Source organism: Melanostigma gelatinosum (genome assembly GCF_949748355.1).
Source record: "Melanostigma gelatinosum genome assembly, chromosome: 8".
In the NCBI taxonomy this organism is placed as follows: Eukaryota; Metazoa; Chordata; class Actinopteri; order Perciformes; family Zoarcidae; genus Melanostigma; species Melanostigma gelatinosum.
The window spans coordinates 10,458,813-10,475,106 of NC_136641.1; the positions used below are offsets into that span (position 1 = coordinate 10,458,813).

Here is a 16,294-nt window from a genome sequence, read left to right on the forward strand (position 1 = left end):
ATTCAAACAAAGGCTTTACAGGATGTTAGAATGATCTCAGAGCACAAAGAAGCTGTTGTGTGTTAGATTTTCAGTCTATTTCCAACACCAAGATCTTCCTCATCCGTAAACCTCACGGCCCATTTCTCTCCTGTCAGGAAGGACGGCACACGTCAGTGGGTGAGCAGCCATGGTTCTGTCTCACCTCCCTCTCCCCTTCCTCCTCCTCTTCCTCTCTCCCCTCTCCTGCATGGGAGGAGTTGTCCTCCCCCACGCCCCCCTGCCGGCCGTGGCCGCAGCAGGCCCCGTCCTGCAGGGCCGGCCCTTCGTTGTGGTGTGGAACATGCCCACGGCTCGGTGTCACAAGCGCTTCAACGTCCGTCTGGACCTCGGACACTTTGACATCGTGGAGAACAGACAGCAGCGCTTCCAGGGACAGGTGACTGACCTGAGTGGTGGAGTGCAGTGTCACCAACGGGATGTGATACTTTACTGATCGCAGTAAAAAATAAATAAAAGCCATATATTTACAGTATATTTTGGGACAATTACACAGCCAAATAAGTTATCACCCTTCTTTGTTTATGGCTTACGAGTTAACAAATAGCATTGCCTTTTATACACAGGTGTCTCCGTCCACCAGTATTTCATTATCCACTCTACTTTTGTTCCAACTAACTCCTTAGAAAAATGATCAGGCTTAGCTACCGGTATATGTGTTGCTAAATTCAGTAACTAGTCTCTAATGTTTGACGCTTGACAGGAAGTGTAAAGTGGCTTCATCAGATCTGTGTTTGCCTGCTGCTGTTAGAAACAGGCTTGGGAAGGGTGCTGAAACCAAAACAACAAGCTAAAAGAGGCTAAAAGCATTGTAGTGCTGCAGAGTGTTGTAATAGTTTCCAAAAATGATTAAAGGGGACATATCATGAAAACACGTTATCAGTGCTTGTGTACCTACATTTGGGTATCTGGAGTGTGTACTGATGTATTCCATCAGAAACCATCTGATTCAACAAGCGATTCAGATTTGGCTCCCCTTCCTCTGTCACACAGACTCCTTAGTAATAACACCGGCTCCGTCTGAGTACCTCCACCCAAGGTTTGAGAACTACCTTTGCAAAGGTGTGCCATATTTTGGGAGCCTTAAAGAGACAGGTTCTAAAATGGAGCGTTTCAGAGAGAGGGTGATATTAGGTATATTCAGACAGACAGTTTGAAGAAAAAAGTGTTTTTTGAACATTAAAGCATATAAACATGTTCTGGTAGAATTATAGGTATAAACTTGAAAATGAGCATTTTGTCTCCTTTACATTTTCCAGAAAATGACCATCTTCTACCGGGACCGCCTGGGGAAATATCCGTACCTCTCACGGGACGGCGGGAAGGTGAACGGAGGGATACCGCAGCTCAGCGACCTCTCAGCCCACCTTTCTCTTGCAATGACGCAGATGTCCGGGTTGCTGCGGCCAAACTTCACCGGTGTAGCCGTCATCGACTGGGAAGAGTGGCGGCCATTGTGGGAGAGAAACTTTGGAACCAAGATGGAGTACCGGAGGCAGTCCAAGCTGCTGGTGAGACAGGAGAGACCGGAGTTGTCAGAGAGGGCAACGACTACGTTGGCAAGGCAAAGGTTTGAGGAGAGCGCCCGAAGGTTCATGGGGGAGACGCTGGAGGCGGCGGTCAGAGTTCACCCCAAGGGATTCTGGGGGTTTTATGGTTTTCCTGCCTGCTTTAATAAGCAGAAGAGAAAGACAGGTAGGACGAACACTGACGGGTCTTGACCTCCATGGTCTCTATATATCTCTTTTACGTTTTGACCAAAAGGTATTCCATATTATACCATTTTTTATAACATTCATACAATTTCCAAACATAAAGTTTAAGTCTTTTATAACTGATGATAAAAACTGAGCTTGTGTCTTGTTTCACACGTGTGCTCAGATAAAAGCTACACCGGACGCTGCCAGCGGGGGAACAAGGACCAAAATGACCGTCTGTCCTGGCTGTGGCGTCGGTCCACTGCTCTCTATCCCAGCGTCTACCTGCCGCAAAGGCTGGCAGGATCCCCGGATGCAGCTCTGATGGTCAGGTACAGAAGACTGAAACGCATGAGGAAATGTTCACCCGCATCAAACCCGCTTCGGCCACAGAAACAGCCTCAACCTCCATGAAAACCACTGTCAACTAAATGCGCTGCACACAGGAGTTAAAGGAGTTACTGATGGACGCTCTTCATTCATTCGTCACTCAGACACAGACTGCTGGAGGCTTTGAGGGTGGCGTCGGTTTGGCGCCATGGCAATGATACCAGACGGGCCACACCAGTCCTTCCCTATGCCAGGCTAGCGTTCACACACTCTCTCACTTTTCTTAATAAGGTAGGTTGCAACTCATAAAATCATGCACACTCACACACACACATATACCAATTGCAAGTGTGTGTGTGTGTGTGTGTGTGTGTGTGCAGACAGACCTGGTGCACACATTGGGGGAGAGTGCGGCGCTTGGAGCTGCCGGCGTGGTGCTGTGGGGAGAGCTGAAATTTGCCAAATCCAAGGTCAGTATTGTTAGAATAATGTTATTGATGTGTGTGTGTGTGTGTGTGTGTGTGTGTATGTGTGTGTAACCCTCTCAACTTCTCCCACCGTCCAGCATCAGTGCAGCCTTCTCAGGGACTACATACACACTGTCCTGGGTCCCTTCGTCCAATCACTGAGGTCCGACATGAAGCGCTGCAGCCTCCAACTTTGCCGCGACAATGGCCGCTGCGCCAGGCGACGCCCCGGCTCTAGTCACATGGTCGGCTCCAGTCCGGCCATGACCTCTGACTCTGATGAAATCAACGTCCTCACTGGCTCCTTCAACGGCAAACACTTTCACAACCACTTCATGTGTCAGTGCTACCCGGGCTGGACCGGGCAGGAATGTCAAGAGGAGGACGAAGACAGACAGTAGAGCACATAACCCAAACTTTACTGTCAAGGTGCGGTCGCTAATGTAAAGTCGTAATGTAAAAAAATCAATTAAAACAAATGGATTCGTGAATTGTGTTTAATTTGCATCATTTAAAGAATTTCAAAAAACAATTCGTAATATGAAATATGCATGAAAATGGGATTTTAATAATTGTTACTGTGTGTTGTTACACATGTTACCTTCTCAGTGGTGTAGAATGACTGACAGCACAAACTAGAATCAGATTTCTGTGACACAATGGCAACACTTGACACATGATTATGAGCAATAATGCTGAATCATCAGTTTGCTAAATACTACAATGTGTCTAATTGAATGTAATGTCATGAGATATGCTCCTTTACACACAGTTACCAGGGCCGGAGAGAGTGGAAATGTTTTCAGAAACCTTAAATGGGTTCCTCAGTTACCAGTTTGAAACACAGATAACATTTAGGACAAATCAATTGAAAGTCAAAGTTTTCTTATGTCCCGCCTCTCATGGCTGTCAGGTTGTGTCTCAATGCCTGCAGTTCCTGGATCAGCAGTGACAGCTGTGTAGCTGAGGCCTCTTTCTCCTTCACTGCCTCAGTCAGCGTCCGGACTGCGCCGCCCTGCTGGACTGGAGGCAAAAAGACAAACTGTCAGCTTCTCTATTGAGGGTTAGATACAAAATATCCAGGAGATATCAGGGGAAACGAATGAATACGGTATCTCACCCAAAAAGTAGAAGATGAGTAACACTGTCAGCAGAAGCAGAGTGATGATAGCACAGCCCATAGCGTAGGCATGCGATGAACTGGGCGTTAACATATCCTGTAGACGACTCTGCCATTTACTGCTGATCGGACGGCCTCTTTCATTGACAGTTGTCGTGTCGCTTGTGTAGAGATTCCCATTCGAGGAGGGCGAGTAAGCAGGACGAGGAGGCCTCATCCCTGAAATCATAGACAGCGGATCAATGTCAGTGTGTTTGTACTTTTGTAGCTGGTTCGAAGTGTGCGTTGACCTTCTTGGCGGCCTTTTTGGGGGGCCGGTGTGGCTGTGTTTGATGCGTTTGTTTGTGTGTGTGTACCTTTGTGCCTGCGTTTGGGGGGTGTGAGTGTACCTTTGCGGCTGCATTCAGGGGGCTGCTTTCGGGGTGTGTGTGCATACCTTTGTGGCTGCATCAGGTGTGTGTGTACCTTTCTGGCTGTGTCCATAGTTTGCGTATACCTTTGTGGTTGAGTTCGGGGTGTGTGTCTATCTTTTTGTCGTCTGTGTTCAGAGTGCGTGTGCATCTTTGTGGCTGCGTTCGGGGTGTGTTTGTACCTTTGAGTTGGGGGTGTGTTTGTACCTTTGAGTTGGGGGTGTGTTTGTACCTTTGAGTTCGGGGTGTGTTTGTACCTTTGAGTTGGGGGTGTGTTTGTACCTTTGAGTTGGGGGTGTGTTTGTACCTTTGAGTTGGGGGTGTGTTTGTACCTTTGAGTTGGGGGTGTGTTTGTACCTTTGAGTTCGGGGTGTGTTTGTACCTTTGAGTTGGGGGTGTGTTTGTACCTTTGAGTTGGGGGTGTGTTTGTACCTTTGAGTTCGGGGTGTGTTTGTACCTTTGAGTTGGGGGTGTGTTTGTACCTTTGAGTTGGGGGTGTGTTTGTACCTTTGAGTTCGGAGTGTGTTTGTACCTTTGAGTTGGGGGTGTGTTTGTACCTTTGAGTTGGGGTTGTGTTTGTACCTTTGAGTTCGGAGTGTGTTTGTACCTTTGAGTTGGGGGTGTGTTTGTACCTTTGAGTTGGGGGTGTGTTTGTACCTTTGAGTTCGGGGTGTGTTCGGTGGAGATCGTTGATAGAATCCACAGAATGTAGCTCGATCTCGGTGAGATCTCTGTCGCTGACCCTGTGGAACTGAGGGGTCGTCTGGGAGGACGGAGGCCTCGACATCTCGCCTCCTCTTGAGGGATGGACAGATGGTTCGACTGCCAGAAGGTTCAAGATGGCACTCCACTGGTCAACGCCTTCTTTCCAGGGAATATATCTGGAGGCTATTTAATCTTCCTAAAGTGTGCCATGCAGCTTTCCACAGTATTAGCTTCCGAATGCCATGAGAGGAAACACCTAAAAAAAAGAAATTAAAACATCCACTAAGATGGTGTGTGAGGGAATTGGGCTCTGAATAACTTAACTGGCTTTTGACTTTGTTGGGATATCGTTAGTAATTGGAATGTCAGCTACACAAAATAACATTATTTTGATGTTGGTACTATTTTAAATTTGGAACCATTAAATACTAAATACTTCTTGCTTACTTCATAGGAGACACAGCAGCTACTGCCGATGCTTTTTGTCTGCATTTTCTTGCCCTGCATTAGAAAATGGAATTGTTTGTCCTATTTTGATTTAGTTTCATGCCAACTAAATCTCAAATACCATGTTGCCAATTACTAGAGGTGCGAATATGGTTGCTTCTGAAAGTGGAAGAGAAAAGAGGGAAATAATTCAAGGATATTCTTTTGTTAAAATAAAAACAGAGCAGTGGGTCGGCATGTAAGGACGTATCACGTGAGAGGGCAACAAAACAGAACAACTTGGTTTCTATTTGAAGACAAAACAAACGGGTGATGGGAATAGCTGATTCATCAGACCTATTAATAGCTGGTGATCAAACCCATAAAGGCACGATGTTGCTGGTATTTGAATCAAGGATCAAAGGACAGTACAGGACCTATCTAACAACTAACTGAATAAATGAGTGGATGATTAACTGCCTGACTACCTGATTTACCTTACAACCTTATAAGATAGGTCTAGAGACTGTTCTTCTCTTCCCACTTACCGTCTGTCTCCACGAAATGAGAGCTGCGTTGGGTTTATGTCTGCTTGTTTATTCTTGTCAGTATGTCGTTCTTCTTGTTCACCCAGTCCCCTCACACTCAGACACCCGATGACCAAAACATGTGTGCGCACCCACAGGAGCAGCAATGAGATACATTGAATATCCACACAGTGACTAAAGTAATCCAAACAAACTCAAATTAAGAGTTTCCAATAAAGTCCTTGATGTATGAAAGCAAAAGGGAACCTCCAGGTTTCACCTCAGGGTCTCGCTCCTCATGAATGTGTGTGTGTGTGTGTGTGTGTGTCACTGAGCAACTGTAGGACGCCACAGTGCCACCCCCTCCGACTGAGTATGTTTGGTTGTGTCCATGTTCAGATTTAGCTGCCCTGCTAAAGAGGTAGAGTGAGCTAGATAAATGTAGAGAGAGAGAGAGAGCGAGAGCGAGAGAGAGAGCAAGTCTTCTCAGCCATATTACCCCCACCCCCAACATGCTCACACACACGCCCAACACTGCTGGCCCTCCAGGCGTAAAATAGCAGCAGGCATGGGGGTATTATTAGTCTCTCAGGCCAAAGGATGACTCAATGACCTGGATGGAGGGCATGATGGGGTACAAAAGGATAAACACACACACACACAAACTCATAAAAACTCACATGGACAAATATCATTCAAATAACTTTATCTGGGCAAAGACAACTCTTATGCTTTCGGGAACTTAAAATAACGACAGATGAGATTAAATGTCTTGATTTCCACAGTATGTAAATAAGAAAATAACAATTGGCAAAATCCAACTCTTGGATGTATGATTTCCACTTGATTAAGATAAAATTAGTAAATTAAATATGTAGAATGAGCATAATGGAGACTTATGGTCGAATATCTGCTTTAATCTTAAACATGAATGCTGCTGAAGTACATAAAGGGGTGTAAAGTATGCACAGAACAACATGGAGAGGCCTCTAAAAAAACAACATTTAAAAAAACTACAATAAAAAACAGCTGTGTGTGAGGATCCTGTTGGCTCTGTGATCTAAGGCACAAGCCATTTAAAACCCTCCAGGATTTGGAATTTGTTAGTTTGCAGTTTGCCCTGTTTTCCAGCCCTGAGCACTGCCCTCAAAAGGAGAAAATCAGTGGAAGAATGGTAACTGAGATGGTCTTCTAACTCTTCACATCTTACATTTATATCACATCCTTTAAGAACAATTGCATTTCAATAAAATTATACAAGACACATAAATTACAGTATAACTAAATGTCCTGTCAAAGACACTATGGCGATCAAACGGCCTACTGGTCGTATAAATCCTTTTTGTCTCCTGTGGGACATGTGGACCAATGAACTCCCTCCATTGGATTTGTGCAAAGTCACAGATGTGTTGTCTTATTCTTGTTCCATTATTTGGTGCTGAATCTGCATATGTGGTCCAGACTATATTTGGACCACATGGTGTACACCTGGTCAGTTTTCGGCTGAAGTTAATCAGGTTTGTCCCTCACAAGCCACATGAATAACTGTCTAATACTAGCTTTAACAAAGCAACACGTTTAAAAACAGTACTCTCAATTAACAAGCCATAAACAGTGTCACGTTTATGGGATCCACTTTAAAATAATCAAGCTTTCTGAAAAAACACGACACTATACTACTTTAGCCGATTAACAAGGCTCTTATAGATAATCCATATAATCTTATCCGTGGTCAAAAAGCAAAAGGGGAATTATGCCTCCAAGCAAAGCATTATTTCTGTATTATCTTAGCTGCTTGATAAGAGGCGAGCCATCAAACTTTGAACTCCTGCAGGTGAGACTCATCAACTACACATCCCACAAGTCTTTGCTCCTTCCGCCAATCGCTACCGCTTCGTGTATTTTTGCCAGAACGCGAGCAGGAATCCCAAAGTGAGAGTTTAGTGGAACAGCGGAAGTGTTGCCAGTCAGACGGGCGCGCGCGTGAGACCTCAGCGGGGGAAACAGGAGGCATGATGTGGGCTCGGTTGCTGGTCGGCGTCGGGGGTTCGGGGCTCGTGCTGCGGGCTTCCAGGGATGGTTTTCTGCGGGCGGCTGCTGCTGGACATGCGGGGAAGAGGCACGCTTCCAGCGGAGACGTAAGTGCACCGTGAAGTATGCGCCGCACGGCAAAACAAGCGACAACTTGTCCAAAGTGCTCGTGCGTCTCTTTGGATGAAGCAGCTTTGGCACAGTTTTCTGACTGGACGAGGACATCAATAGTATCATTTGGGCACAGTGGTGCAACGTGTTTATTTATTTATTTTTCAGGGACAATGCACACTAATCAACAGTTACACTGTAAGTGAGCCAGAGGCTAATTTCCATCTGCATCCATTTTCCATCTGCTGTCCCCGGCCAGATGTTTCAAGGCAGCCTAAAATAGCATTAATTACTTAATTACTTGTCTTATCATAAGATATAAAGGTTGTAGACATATGCTGTGTTAATTGTTCTCAGTAGTAGGTTTAATATGAATTAAGAGAATGCTTTATGCCATATTGTTTTATTTCCTGGATGATATCTAAAATGTAGTTCATGGAGACTATGTTAGAGCCGTTACATTTGAACGTCAGTCCAGGAATCCTCCTTTTAGTGTTGCTACATTACAATAATGACAGCAGCAGTGGTTTCATGCAGACATAATGTGCATCTGTCCCGGCAGACTGCCATCCTCCCTCCCTCTGTCTGCTTCACTTCACTGTGCTGCACAACAGGATTTTATTTTATTTAAACCACGAGTGACTGACTCCACAGTGCTGTGAGCGCTGTCTCTGCTGACTAAATGTGGGGCTTTGAAGTGTGAACTTACCCACGATCATTCATTCAATCGTTCAGCAATGCACTCATGACATCACTGAGGAGGTGATGAATGAAATTATCAGTAAAATTACGCAAAATACAAGTTCTAAATTTTATATCCTTTTTTTTTTATAAAGCCCCAGTCAGCATATCTTTGAGTGTTGCACAAAGCAAAAAGGGGTAAAAAGACTAAAGTCCCTCTCCTAACCATGTGGCCATCCGTTATCTATAGTTCATTAATTGTAGGTGTGTGTGTGTGTGTGTGTGTTCGTGTTTGTGCGCATTACAACCAGAACAACCACCTCTCCTTTGTTCACTTAAATTAACAGCTGACTTTGGACTTGAACAGTTTCGTAAAAAAAAACAATTGAGTGTTCTGTAAAGTGCCGACACACTCTTGCCCATAATGCACTTCTGCTGCTGCGCTGATAAGCCCCCCTCACCGGCGGGTTCATAGGTCAGAAGGCAGTGCACAAAAGAACAGAACACGGGTGTGTAGAAACAACTGACCTGCCACGCTACCATTTGACAAGTGTATGCATCCTCTTGGGATTGTGATACAATATGTTCCAGTGGTTGGATTGTCATTACATTGAAAAATACCATAAAACAATTAAGTACAAATACAATGTCATTTTTCAAAACACTAAAATATCCAAATTACAGCACCCTTGAGATGCATTTTTTGATGCCATTTTGTATTATAATGAATACATCAAAACGTACGTATACTGCATTCCATATGTTTCTATTCTCCGGTTCACTCAGCATAGCGTTTCATTTCCCCACCAGGCCGCCTTGAAGAAGACTCCGCTGTTTGACTTCCACAGGGAGCGGGGGGGGAAGATGGTGGAGTTTGCAGGCTGGAGTATGCCTGTCCAATACAAAGACAGTCACATCGCCTCACACATGCACACCAGAGAGCACTGCTCCATCTTTGATGTCAGCCACATGCTGCAGGTGAGATCAGCGTAAACGAACACGCACGAATACATACAGTACACTCCTGAACCCAGGTACACAGATATACACCTGTGTACAAACTCGCACGTCACAGAGTACACATCATCATCGTAAAATGCAGCACTTTGTCAATTAGACTTGTTTTGATCCACGAAGCAACCAACCGGAAAAAGAAAAGATCTCATTGCTGTGTTTGAAAATGTCCTTTTTCTGTTTTTTCTCTCAGACCAAAGTCCACGGCAAAGACAGGGTGAAGTTCATGGAGTCTCTCGTAGTTGCAGATATCGCGGAACTCAAGGACAACCAAGTGAGATGAAGGATTGTTTCATGTTGAACCTACAAAAACACACTTTTTAGACATATTCTCACCTTTTTAAGTTGGTATGTGGGGGACTTGTTTGTTAACAGTTGGCTATTTATACATTCAACAGATACATTAGCATTTATTTGGAGTGGGTCTGGCCGACTGATGAATATAAGTTTGGTGTTACTCTCCTTGTGGCTCTACTTTGGGTCGCAAGAGAGAGTACATGTGATAATAAATAAGTCTATAACATTCACTGAAACTGGTTGTGGAGGAAAATGCATTTTTATCTGAATGATCACACCGTTTTGTACCATTTTCCACATTTTGGTTATTTTGAATAGCTAGTGCCAACTTCTGGGAAATAACCAGCTTTGTGATTGGATCATCTAAGACACATCTATTGTGAACAGGGCCTTGCATAGGTAACACATTCACCCGCTCATCTTTTCCCCCTCACCCCTCAGGGCACGTTGTCCCTCTTCACCACTGAGAAAGGAGGGATTATTGACGACCTCATTGTGACAAGGACGGACCGGGGCTACCTCTACGTCGTCTCCAACGCTGGCTGCTCCGACAAGGACTCGGCTCATATGAAGGTAAGAGCAGACAGAGAGTGTGTGTAGTAGACATACGGGTCTGGGGTGTGGTAGACTGATAGAAGGTGTGTGTGTGTGTGTGTGTGTGTGTTTTGCCTGTAGGCCAGGCTGGCAGAGTTCAAAGCTGAAGGTTTCGATGTGGATCTGGAGTTCCTCGATGAGGCGCTGATTGCTCTGCAAGGTAAACTCTTCTTCCTCACTCCTTTACTTTCCTACACCTCTTATTTTGTTGTTTGTGTCTGTCCTTCCTCTCTTTCTGTCTTTTCCCTCCCGCATGTCAGCCCATCATTCCTCATTTCTGCCCTGCTTCTCGTTTTTATTCAAGGAACCTATAACAGAAGGAACTCCCTGAACTCACAATAGTGCCAAGCTGGTAGTATTCTTCGTCTTTGTTATCAACAACTAACCAACCATCAAACTGTTCGTGTTATTTTATATTATTCAGAGAAATTAGAGTAGTTTCACAATAACTCAATGACTCTTCTTTCTTTGAGATATCCCTTGCCTCTATCTGGATTTCACTACTATTTAATTCCTCTCCTCCCAGTTACAGTAATATTATCTCACTTTCTTTCTTTGCCCCACACTGAATCTTTTGTTAATTGCTGTTTTATTTTCTGGCTTGTTGACCTCCTCTGTGTCGGACTCTCCATGCCGTGGTATATGTAGATAGTTCATCAGTTGTGTTGTGTGTTGTCAGGTCCATCCATGGCTCAGGTGCTCCAGGAGGGGCTAAAGGAGGACCTCTCTAAGCTGACCTTCATGAACTCCACCGTGGCCACTGTGTTTGGTATTCCTGGCTGCAGGGTCACTCGCTGCGGATATACCGGAGAAGACGGGGTGGAGGTCAGCATCTCTTTCTCTTTGCTTCCTTCCTACACTTAAAAAAATATATAAATATCTATAAAAGTGCACTCAGTGATTGCAGGTCTCCAGAAAGATATGCACACCTGTCCGAACGCATGATCTCCCTCCAGACTAACGCCTGGCGGAGATAATGAAGCCGCTACTTTCTCTTATATTTCAGTCTGAACCAAACTGATGGAGCAGCAGACACACTAATGTACCAATAGAAAGACATTGCTATCCACAAAGCCCAGTCACAGGATAATAAACAATAATACATGTGTTGTGTACGTACACTTTTTCCTCTTTCTGTGTGTAATTGTTCTCGTAAGAGGAATCACTTTATTTCTAAGAAAACACAAGATGAAACTGTTCAGAAGAAGTGTTTCTGTGAATCTGATAGTTGAACCACGATTAACTTGCCCGAGCACATGATGCGTAACGTCTCGCAAAACACAGACCTCAAGTCTCAGTCGTGTGTTCAGTTTTGTTTCAATTCCAATTTGTTGTCACTCGATAATCATCTTGATATTTAATTTGTTAACGCTCTTTAGATATTCAGTTTGGAAGACCCTGCAGCCTGCTTCCAGATGAATGGTTCACTACGTGGATTTATCTGTTTTCACCCTCTCTGCTGGACCTCTGTAGATCTCAGGATGGATGTGGGCGGGTCTCTCGATGGCTAACAGAGGGAATGTGGGAGTTTGTTTCTCTTTGTCTCATTTTTTTCCTTTCACACAACTCATCTTTCACTCTGTTTTTACTCCATGAACATTTTGAGGTCTGTAAAAATAAGATCCTAATTAATTACTCAGCATAGTAAAACAACTATGCACTATGTCATTTCTTGTATCCATCATCTGTTTTATATATATATTTAATGTTTAATATTTAATTTATTGAATATTTAATATATTTAATTTTAACGCATCAAATATTGATGCGTTAAAATGCTGTTTCCAGTTAAAACTCCTTGGATGGAGACCCATCTCTACAATCTGTCTGTGTCTCTGTGTTCCAGATCTCCGTCCCTCAGTCCAGAGTGGTGGAGCTGACGGAGAAGCTGCTGGCTAACGGCGAGGTGAAGCTGTGTGGTTTGGGCGCCAGGGACAGTCTACGGCTGGAGGCGGGGCTTTGTCTCTATGGGAATGACATAGATGAGACCACCACACCTGTGGAGGGCAGCCTAGTGTGGACCATAGGTAAGATTTCTGTTTTCGTTACAAAATATTTGCATGAAGATTTAACGTTCACGTTCAGTGAAGAGGCCCTAAAAACCCACTCTACACTACCTGCTCAACACAAAACGGCAGAGAGACACAGTTAGCGACTACATTCAGTACTTTACTTCTGCGTGTTCACTCTGTTGCTTTGTCTTCTTACGCGCAGGAAAGCGTCGGCGTCAGACCAAGGATTTCCCCGGCGCTGACATCATTGTGCCCCAGATCAAAGCCAAGACGGCGAGGAAGAGAGTCGGCCTGGTGTCCACCGGCCCCCCCGTCAGGCAACACACACCCATACTCAGCCCTGATGGAAAGGTCATAGGTCAGAAAGCAAACACGGCGGAAGTGGTTTACATGAGGGAGCTTGGGTATTTCAATTAAAGAGTGGCCCAACACGGGTGAAAGGAAATCATTGCTGGAGTAGACGTGAAATAAAATGAACAGAATTTAAGCTAAGTATTGTTTTAAAATAACACGCAGCACTATCACTGACACAAAATAGAGTCTATGTTGAAGCCACATTGTGTAGAATTTTTACAGGCATTGTATCTTTCATGGTACTACCACTAGGGTTCGCAATTTGAAATTCCACACATTGTCTCTTTAATATTTCTAATTTAATTTGAATCATACAAAACGTACCATATCAATGTAATGCATATCAATTCTAGTAATCAGTTTTTGTAACATATTTTCACATGTTGTGATGTATATTAATATTGAAAACAAAATAGCGGCGTAATGAATGAGCGAGTGAAATGTAATGTGTAAGCAGCCAAAGATCGAGTATCGATTGGCCAGAAAGGGATTCAGACAGAAATTTCCAAAGTGTGACCTCTTCTTTTATTTAGGTGAAGTGACCAGCGGCTGCCCGTCTCCCTGCCTAAAAAAGAATGTTGCCATGGGTTACGTGGATGCGGCATTCGCTAAAAACGGAACAGCCATCCAGGTCGAGGTCAGGAAAAAAGCAGTGCCCGCCTCCGTCAGCAAGATGCCCTTTGTCCCCACCAACTACTATTCTGGATAGGAGGGACACACACACACACACACACACACACGTACACAGTACATATACTGACACTGGACCATTCCTGCACTCTGTCCAGATGTACCAATGCCGTCCCCTTACAACACCAGTGTAAGACTGAACGTCTTCATTGATGAGTCCTCTGAGAGGAGATAATCCAAAAAATGCTAAACTTTTATACGATACAGTATGTGTGCTGCTCTGATGTGATCAGACACTTTCATTGTGTGGCACATTAAATGCATTATAGTTTGTCTTTGAGACGCTAAAGTGTAAACATTTCTAACAGCAGGCTGTCACTCTACACACAGCTAGTATGCTACCTGCTCCTTTTTCCAAAAAAAAAAGAAATACATCATCCAGTAACACGGTTTCACATATGGATGCGTGCGCATGAAATCAATTGCAAACAGCATTGTTGAGTCAGAGAATGTATGATGTCATGGGCTTAGATGCTCTGTTAATATTAGTTGTAGACCAATTTCTGTTTTTTCTTTTAATGCTTTCTAAGCGGACAGCAGGTTAAACTGATTCAAGTAAGAACAGAACCATTGAGACTGGATCCATGAAACACAATGATTTAATTCACTTTTTTGTTGTCGTATATAAATTTAGCTAATGAAACGGGACATTATTTACTTTTTTTCCACTGAACCAAAACTAAGAGATTCCAAATGGTCCTTCTGATGTTAAATCACTGCATGTCTGCATTTTGTCAAGGCCTTCCGAATCCCACAGAGTCAACTTTCTGTTCATGTTTGTTGTCGGTCGTAAACAGCTTGGTCGACGGAGGTCAAACAGGGTCAGCTACTAATCCTTCCAACACAAACCATCTTTTTGAAATATACCAATTAACACAAACGTGTCAGTTCTAGTTTGTGAAATTGGCATTTTTGTTTTAATTGGGAGATTTTCTCACGGAGTTCTTGTTTGGCGGGAAATTGAGGGAGTTGTAGTTTGCTCTGTTGATTTGGTCATAAACCACATCAAATAAAACCTTTCTTATTTTATCATAATGTGATGAACCTGAAAGAGAGGTTTATGCTACATGTGGCACAATGATAACTTGAAATAATTGGAAAATATGTTAATTGTGATTATGTGTGTTCTGTCTGGCACCGAATGAAATGTAATTTCATTGTCTTTGGACTTTCTGTTGAGCTCTGAATGTATTATTTTGTTAAAATGACAACATACTTAATATAAAAACAATACTACTGATTTATAGGTTTGTTTTTTTGTCATCTCTGTAAGGCGCACCTTTTGTGTCACTGTTGATTTGAAAGTTGAATTGAATGTTCATGTAAACATTTTGTGGAGCTGTTTATTTGAATAAAAAATATCTTTTGTCTGTTAAGCACAAATTTATTTAACATTTCTTGTGACCCACTCTCAGATTTGACTGAATTTAATTGTTTTTAAATCTCCTTTTCTTTTGCCTTATGTTTTGATGCTTTTAATGGTTTTATGTGAAGCACTTTGAATTACCTTGTTGTTGAAATGTGCTATACAAATAAACTTGCCTTGCCTTGAATGGACTGATTTAAAAATACAATAGCATTTTTTTTAAATACAAGACACTTCTTCACATTACTGTGGTCAGCAATGTTCCCTCTAATTTTTCATGTGTCTGGGCATACACACAAGCTCCCTGAGCACACTGAGGACCACTGTGAGCAACATCAGATGTGCTCTGATCAGAGTACGCTGTGGCCACACACCAGTATCACACCTGTTCAAAACCTTGGATCATAGCAAGTTACATGGCTTATTAAAATAATCAAATTACAGCAGCAATTTTCACTAGTTTACTTTTAATATAAGTGATTTGACAAACTTTAAAGGAAAAAGACAAAAATCTTGTTGTTCATGAGATGTGTAGTATGTTTTATGTGAGAGTCCTGCTTGGCCATGGGAAGAGTCTTGCTTTGGCCATGGGAAGAGTCTTGCTTTGGCCTGTGTGAGGGTCCTGTTCTGGAAGAAATGATACATATACACCTTTCAGACATAACATTTTGTTCACATTAAAACATTCACATTTTGCACAATGACGTGTGCTGTAGCTTGTGATACAGTGTAAATTCCTGTAACTCTGTCTGTAAAATATGTAATTACTCAGTTTTTTATTATCATTTCTACTACCCATAAATTATCTAATAGTAACATAATTTAATGATTAATATCCATAAGTAAAACATCTTAATAAATGTCACTAGAATATGCACAAATCTGACTTAAATTTTACCTTATTTTTCACGTCTGTCCTTCTCACTTCTCCAATGGTTGTACACTTTGTCCAGGTTGATGGCTTCGTCTGCTTCTTGCTTTGACTTTATGCGCATCAGCTGGTCCAAATGTGCCACTTCAAGACGATTTCTGGATGTTGTTTTGATTTTATTTTTAGTTTTTTCTGCTGAATGTGACGCTTGAGGTAGTCCAACTTCCATTCAGTCCACATTTTTCCCTCGGAAAACTCATTTGCTACTTTAGCTTCGCTGCATGTTTTGCAGAGTAGACCCTTCCCCCTCGAAAAAGAAGAAATCTCACCCAGTTTCACCGCTTGTTCTTCTATTTGAACATACTCCGACAGCCATTCCATCTTAAAAGAACCACATTTCTTTTTTCCAATGGCTTGGTGAGTGGATGTGTCGCTGCCCGTTCGTTTCGCCATGATAAGGGGTTAGCATTTGCGTCTCGTAACTCCGCCGCACTGTTGTTAGCTAGCTAACCTGCACGGCGTGAATGGGCAGGGCAATAGTGTCAATGCTAT

The 16,294-nt window shown here is 43.1% G+C and overlaps 3 protein-coding genes across 4 annotated transcripts; 2 read left to right on the forward strand and 1 right to left on the reverse strand.

Annotated features, from left to right (window-relative positions):
• Nucleotides 1-169: 169 nt before the first annotated feature.
• hyal3 (hyaluronidase 3) lies at nucleotides 170-2,942 on the forward strand (the record flags this gene model as incomplete). Its single annotated transcript, XM_079273245.1, has 6 exons — nucleotides 170-418; nucleotides 1,299-1,734; nucleotides 1,921-2,068; nucleotides 2,231-2,357; nucleotides 2,447-2,536; nucleotides 2,632-2,942. The coding sequence occupies 6 exons, from the start codon at nucleotides 170-172 to the stop codon at nucleotides 2,932-2,934; spliced, it is 1,353 nt and encodes a 450-aa protein (XP_079129371.1). The 3' UTR covers nucleotides 2,935-2,942.
• Nucleotides 2,943-3,024: 82 nt separating this feature from the next.
• LOC306780475 (uncharacterized protein) lies at nucleotides 3,025-6,014 on the reverse strand. Of its 2 annotated transcripts, XM_079272868.1 has the most exons (5): nucleotides 5,743-6,014; nucleotides 5,216-5,269; nucleotides 4,721-5,024; nucleotides 3,654-3,872; nucleotides 3,025-3,556 (listed from the first exon to the last, which is right to left on the reverse strand). In XM_079272868.1, the coding sequence occupies exons 3-5, from the start codon at nucleotides 4,848-4,850 to the stop codon at nucleotides 3,420-3,422; spliced, it is 486 nt and encodes a 161-aa protein (XP_079128994.1). In that variant the 5' UTR covers nucleotides 4,851-5,024; nucleotides 5,216-5,269; nucleotides 5,743-6,014; the 3' UTR covers nucleotides 3,025-3,419. The 2 variants fall into 2 exon arrangements, with proteins under 2 accessions (XP_079128994.1, XP_079128993.1); XM_079272867.1 differs by lacking the exon at nucleotides 5,216-5,269.
• A 1,659-nt stretch (nucleotides 6,015-7,673) lies between these two features.
• amt (aminomethyltransferase) lies at nucleotides 7,674-15,057 on the forward strand. Its single transcript, XM_079273437.1, has 9 exons — nucleotides 7,674-7,859; nucleotides 9,355-9,522; nucleotides 9,752-9,832; nucleotides 10,297-10,428; nucleotides 10,531-10,609; nucleotides 11,129-11,274; nucleotides 12,296-12,476; nucleotides 12,664-12,819; nucleotides 13,349-15,057. Exons 1-9 carry the CDS (start codon nucleotides 7,734-7,736, stop codon nucleotides 13,522-13,524), a joined length of 1,245 nt encoding a protein of 414 aa, XP_079129563.1. The 5' UTR covers nucleotides 7,674-7,733; the 3' UTR covers nucleotides 13,525-15,057.
• The last annotated feature ends 1,237 nt before the right edge of the window (nucleotides 15,058-16,294 follow it).

What these genes read in the sequence shown, in the direction of transcription:
- LOC306780475 (XM_079272867.1), bottom strand. Translation starts at nt 4,850, where the DNA reads ATGTCGAGGCCTCCGTCCTCCCAGACGACCCCTCAGTTCCACAGGGTC. An exon ending in AACACACCCCGAACTCAAAG is followed by an intron (nt 3,873 to 4,720) that starts GTACAAACACAC and finishes CTATGATTTCAG; the next exon opens with GGATGAGGCCTCCTCGTCCT. An exon ending in ACTCATCTTCTACTTTTTGG is followed by an intron (nt 3,557 to 3,653) that starts GTGAGATACCGT and finishes TTTTGCCTCCAG; the next exon opens with TCCAGCAGGGCGGCGCAGTC.
- amt (XM_079273437.1), top strand. Translation starts at nt 7,734, where the DNA reads ATGATGTGGGCTCGGTTGCTGGTCGGCGTCGGGGGTTCGGGGCTCGTG. An exon ending in GGCACGCTTCCAGCGGAGAC is followed by an intron (nt 7,860 to 9,354) that starts GTAAGTGCACCG and finishes TTTCCCCACCAG; the next exon opens with GCCGCCTTGAAGAAGACTCC. An exon ending in AGGACTCGGCTCATATGAAG is followed by an intron (nt 10,429 to 10,530) that starts GTAAGAGCAGAC and finishes TTTTGCCTGTAG; the next exon opens with GCCAGGCTGGCAGAGTTCAA.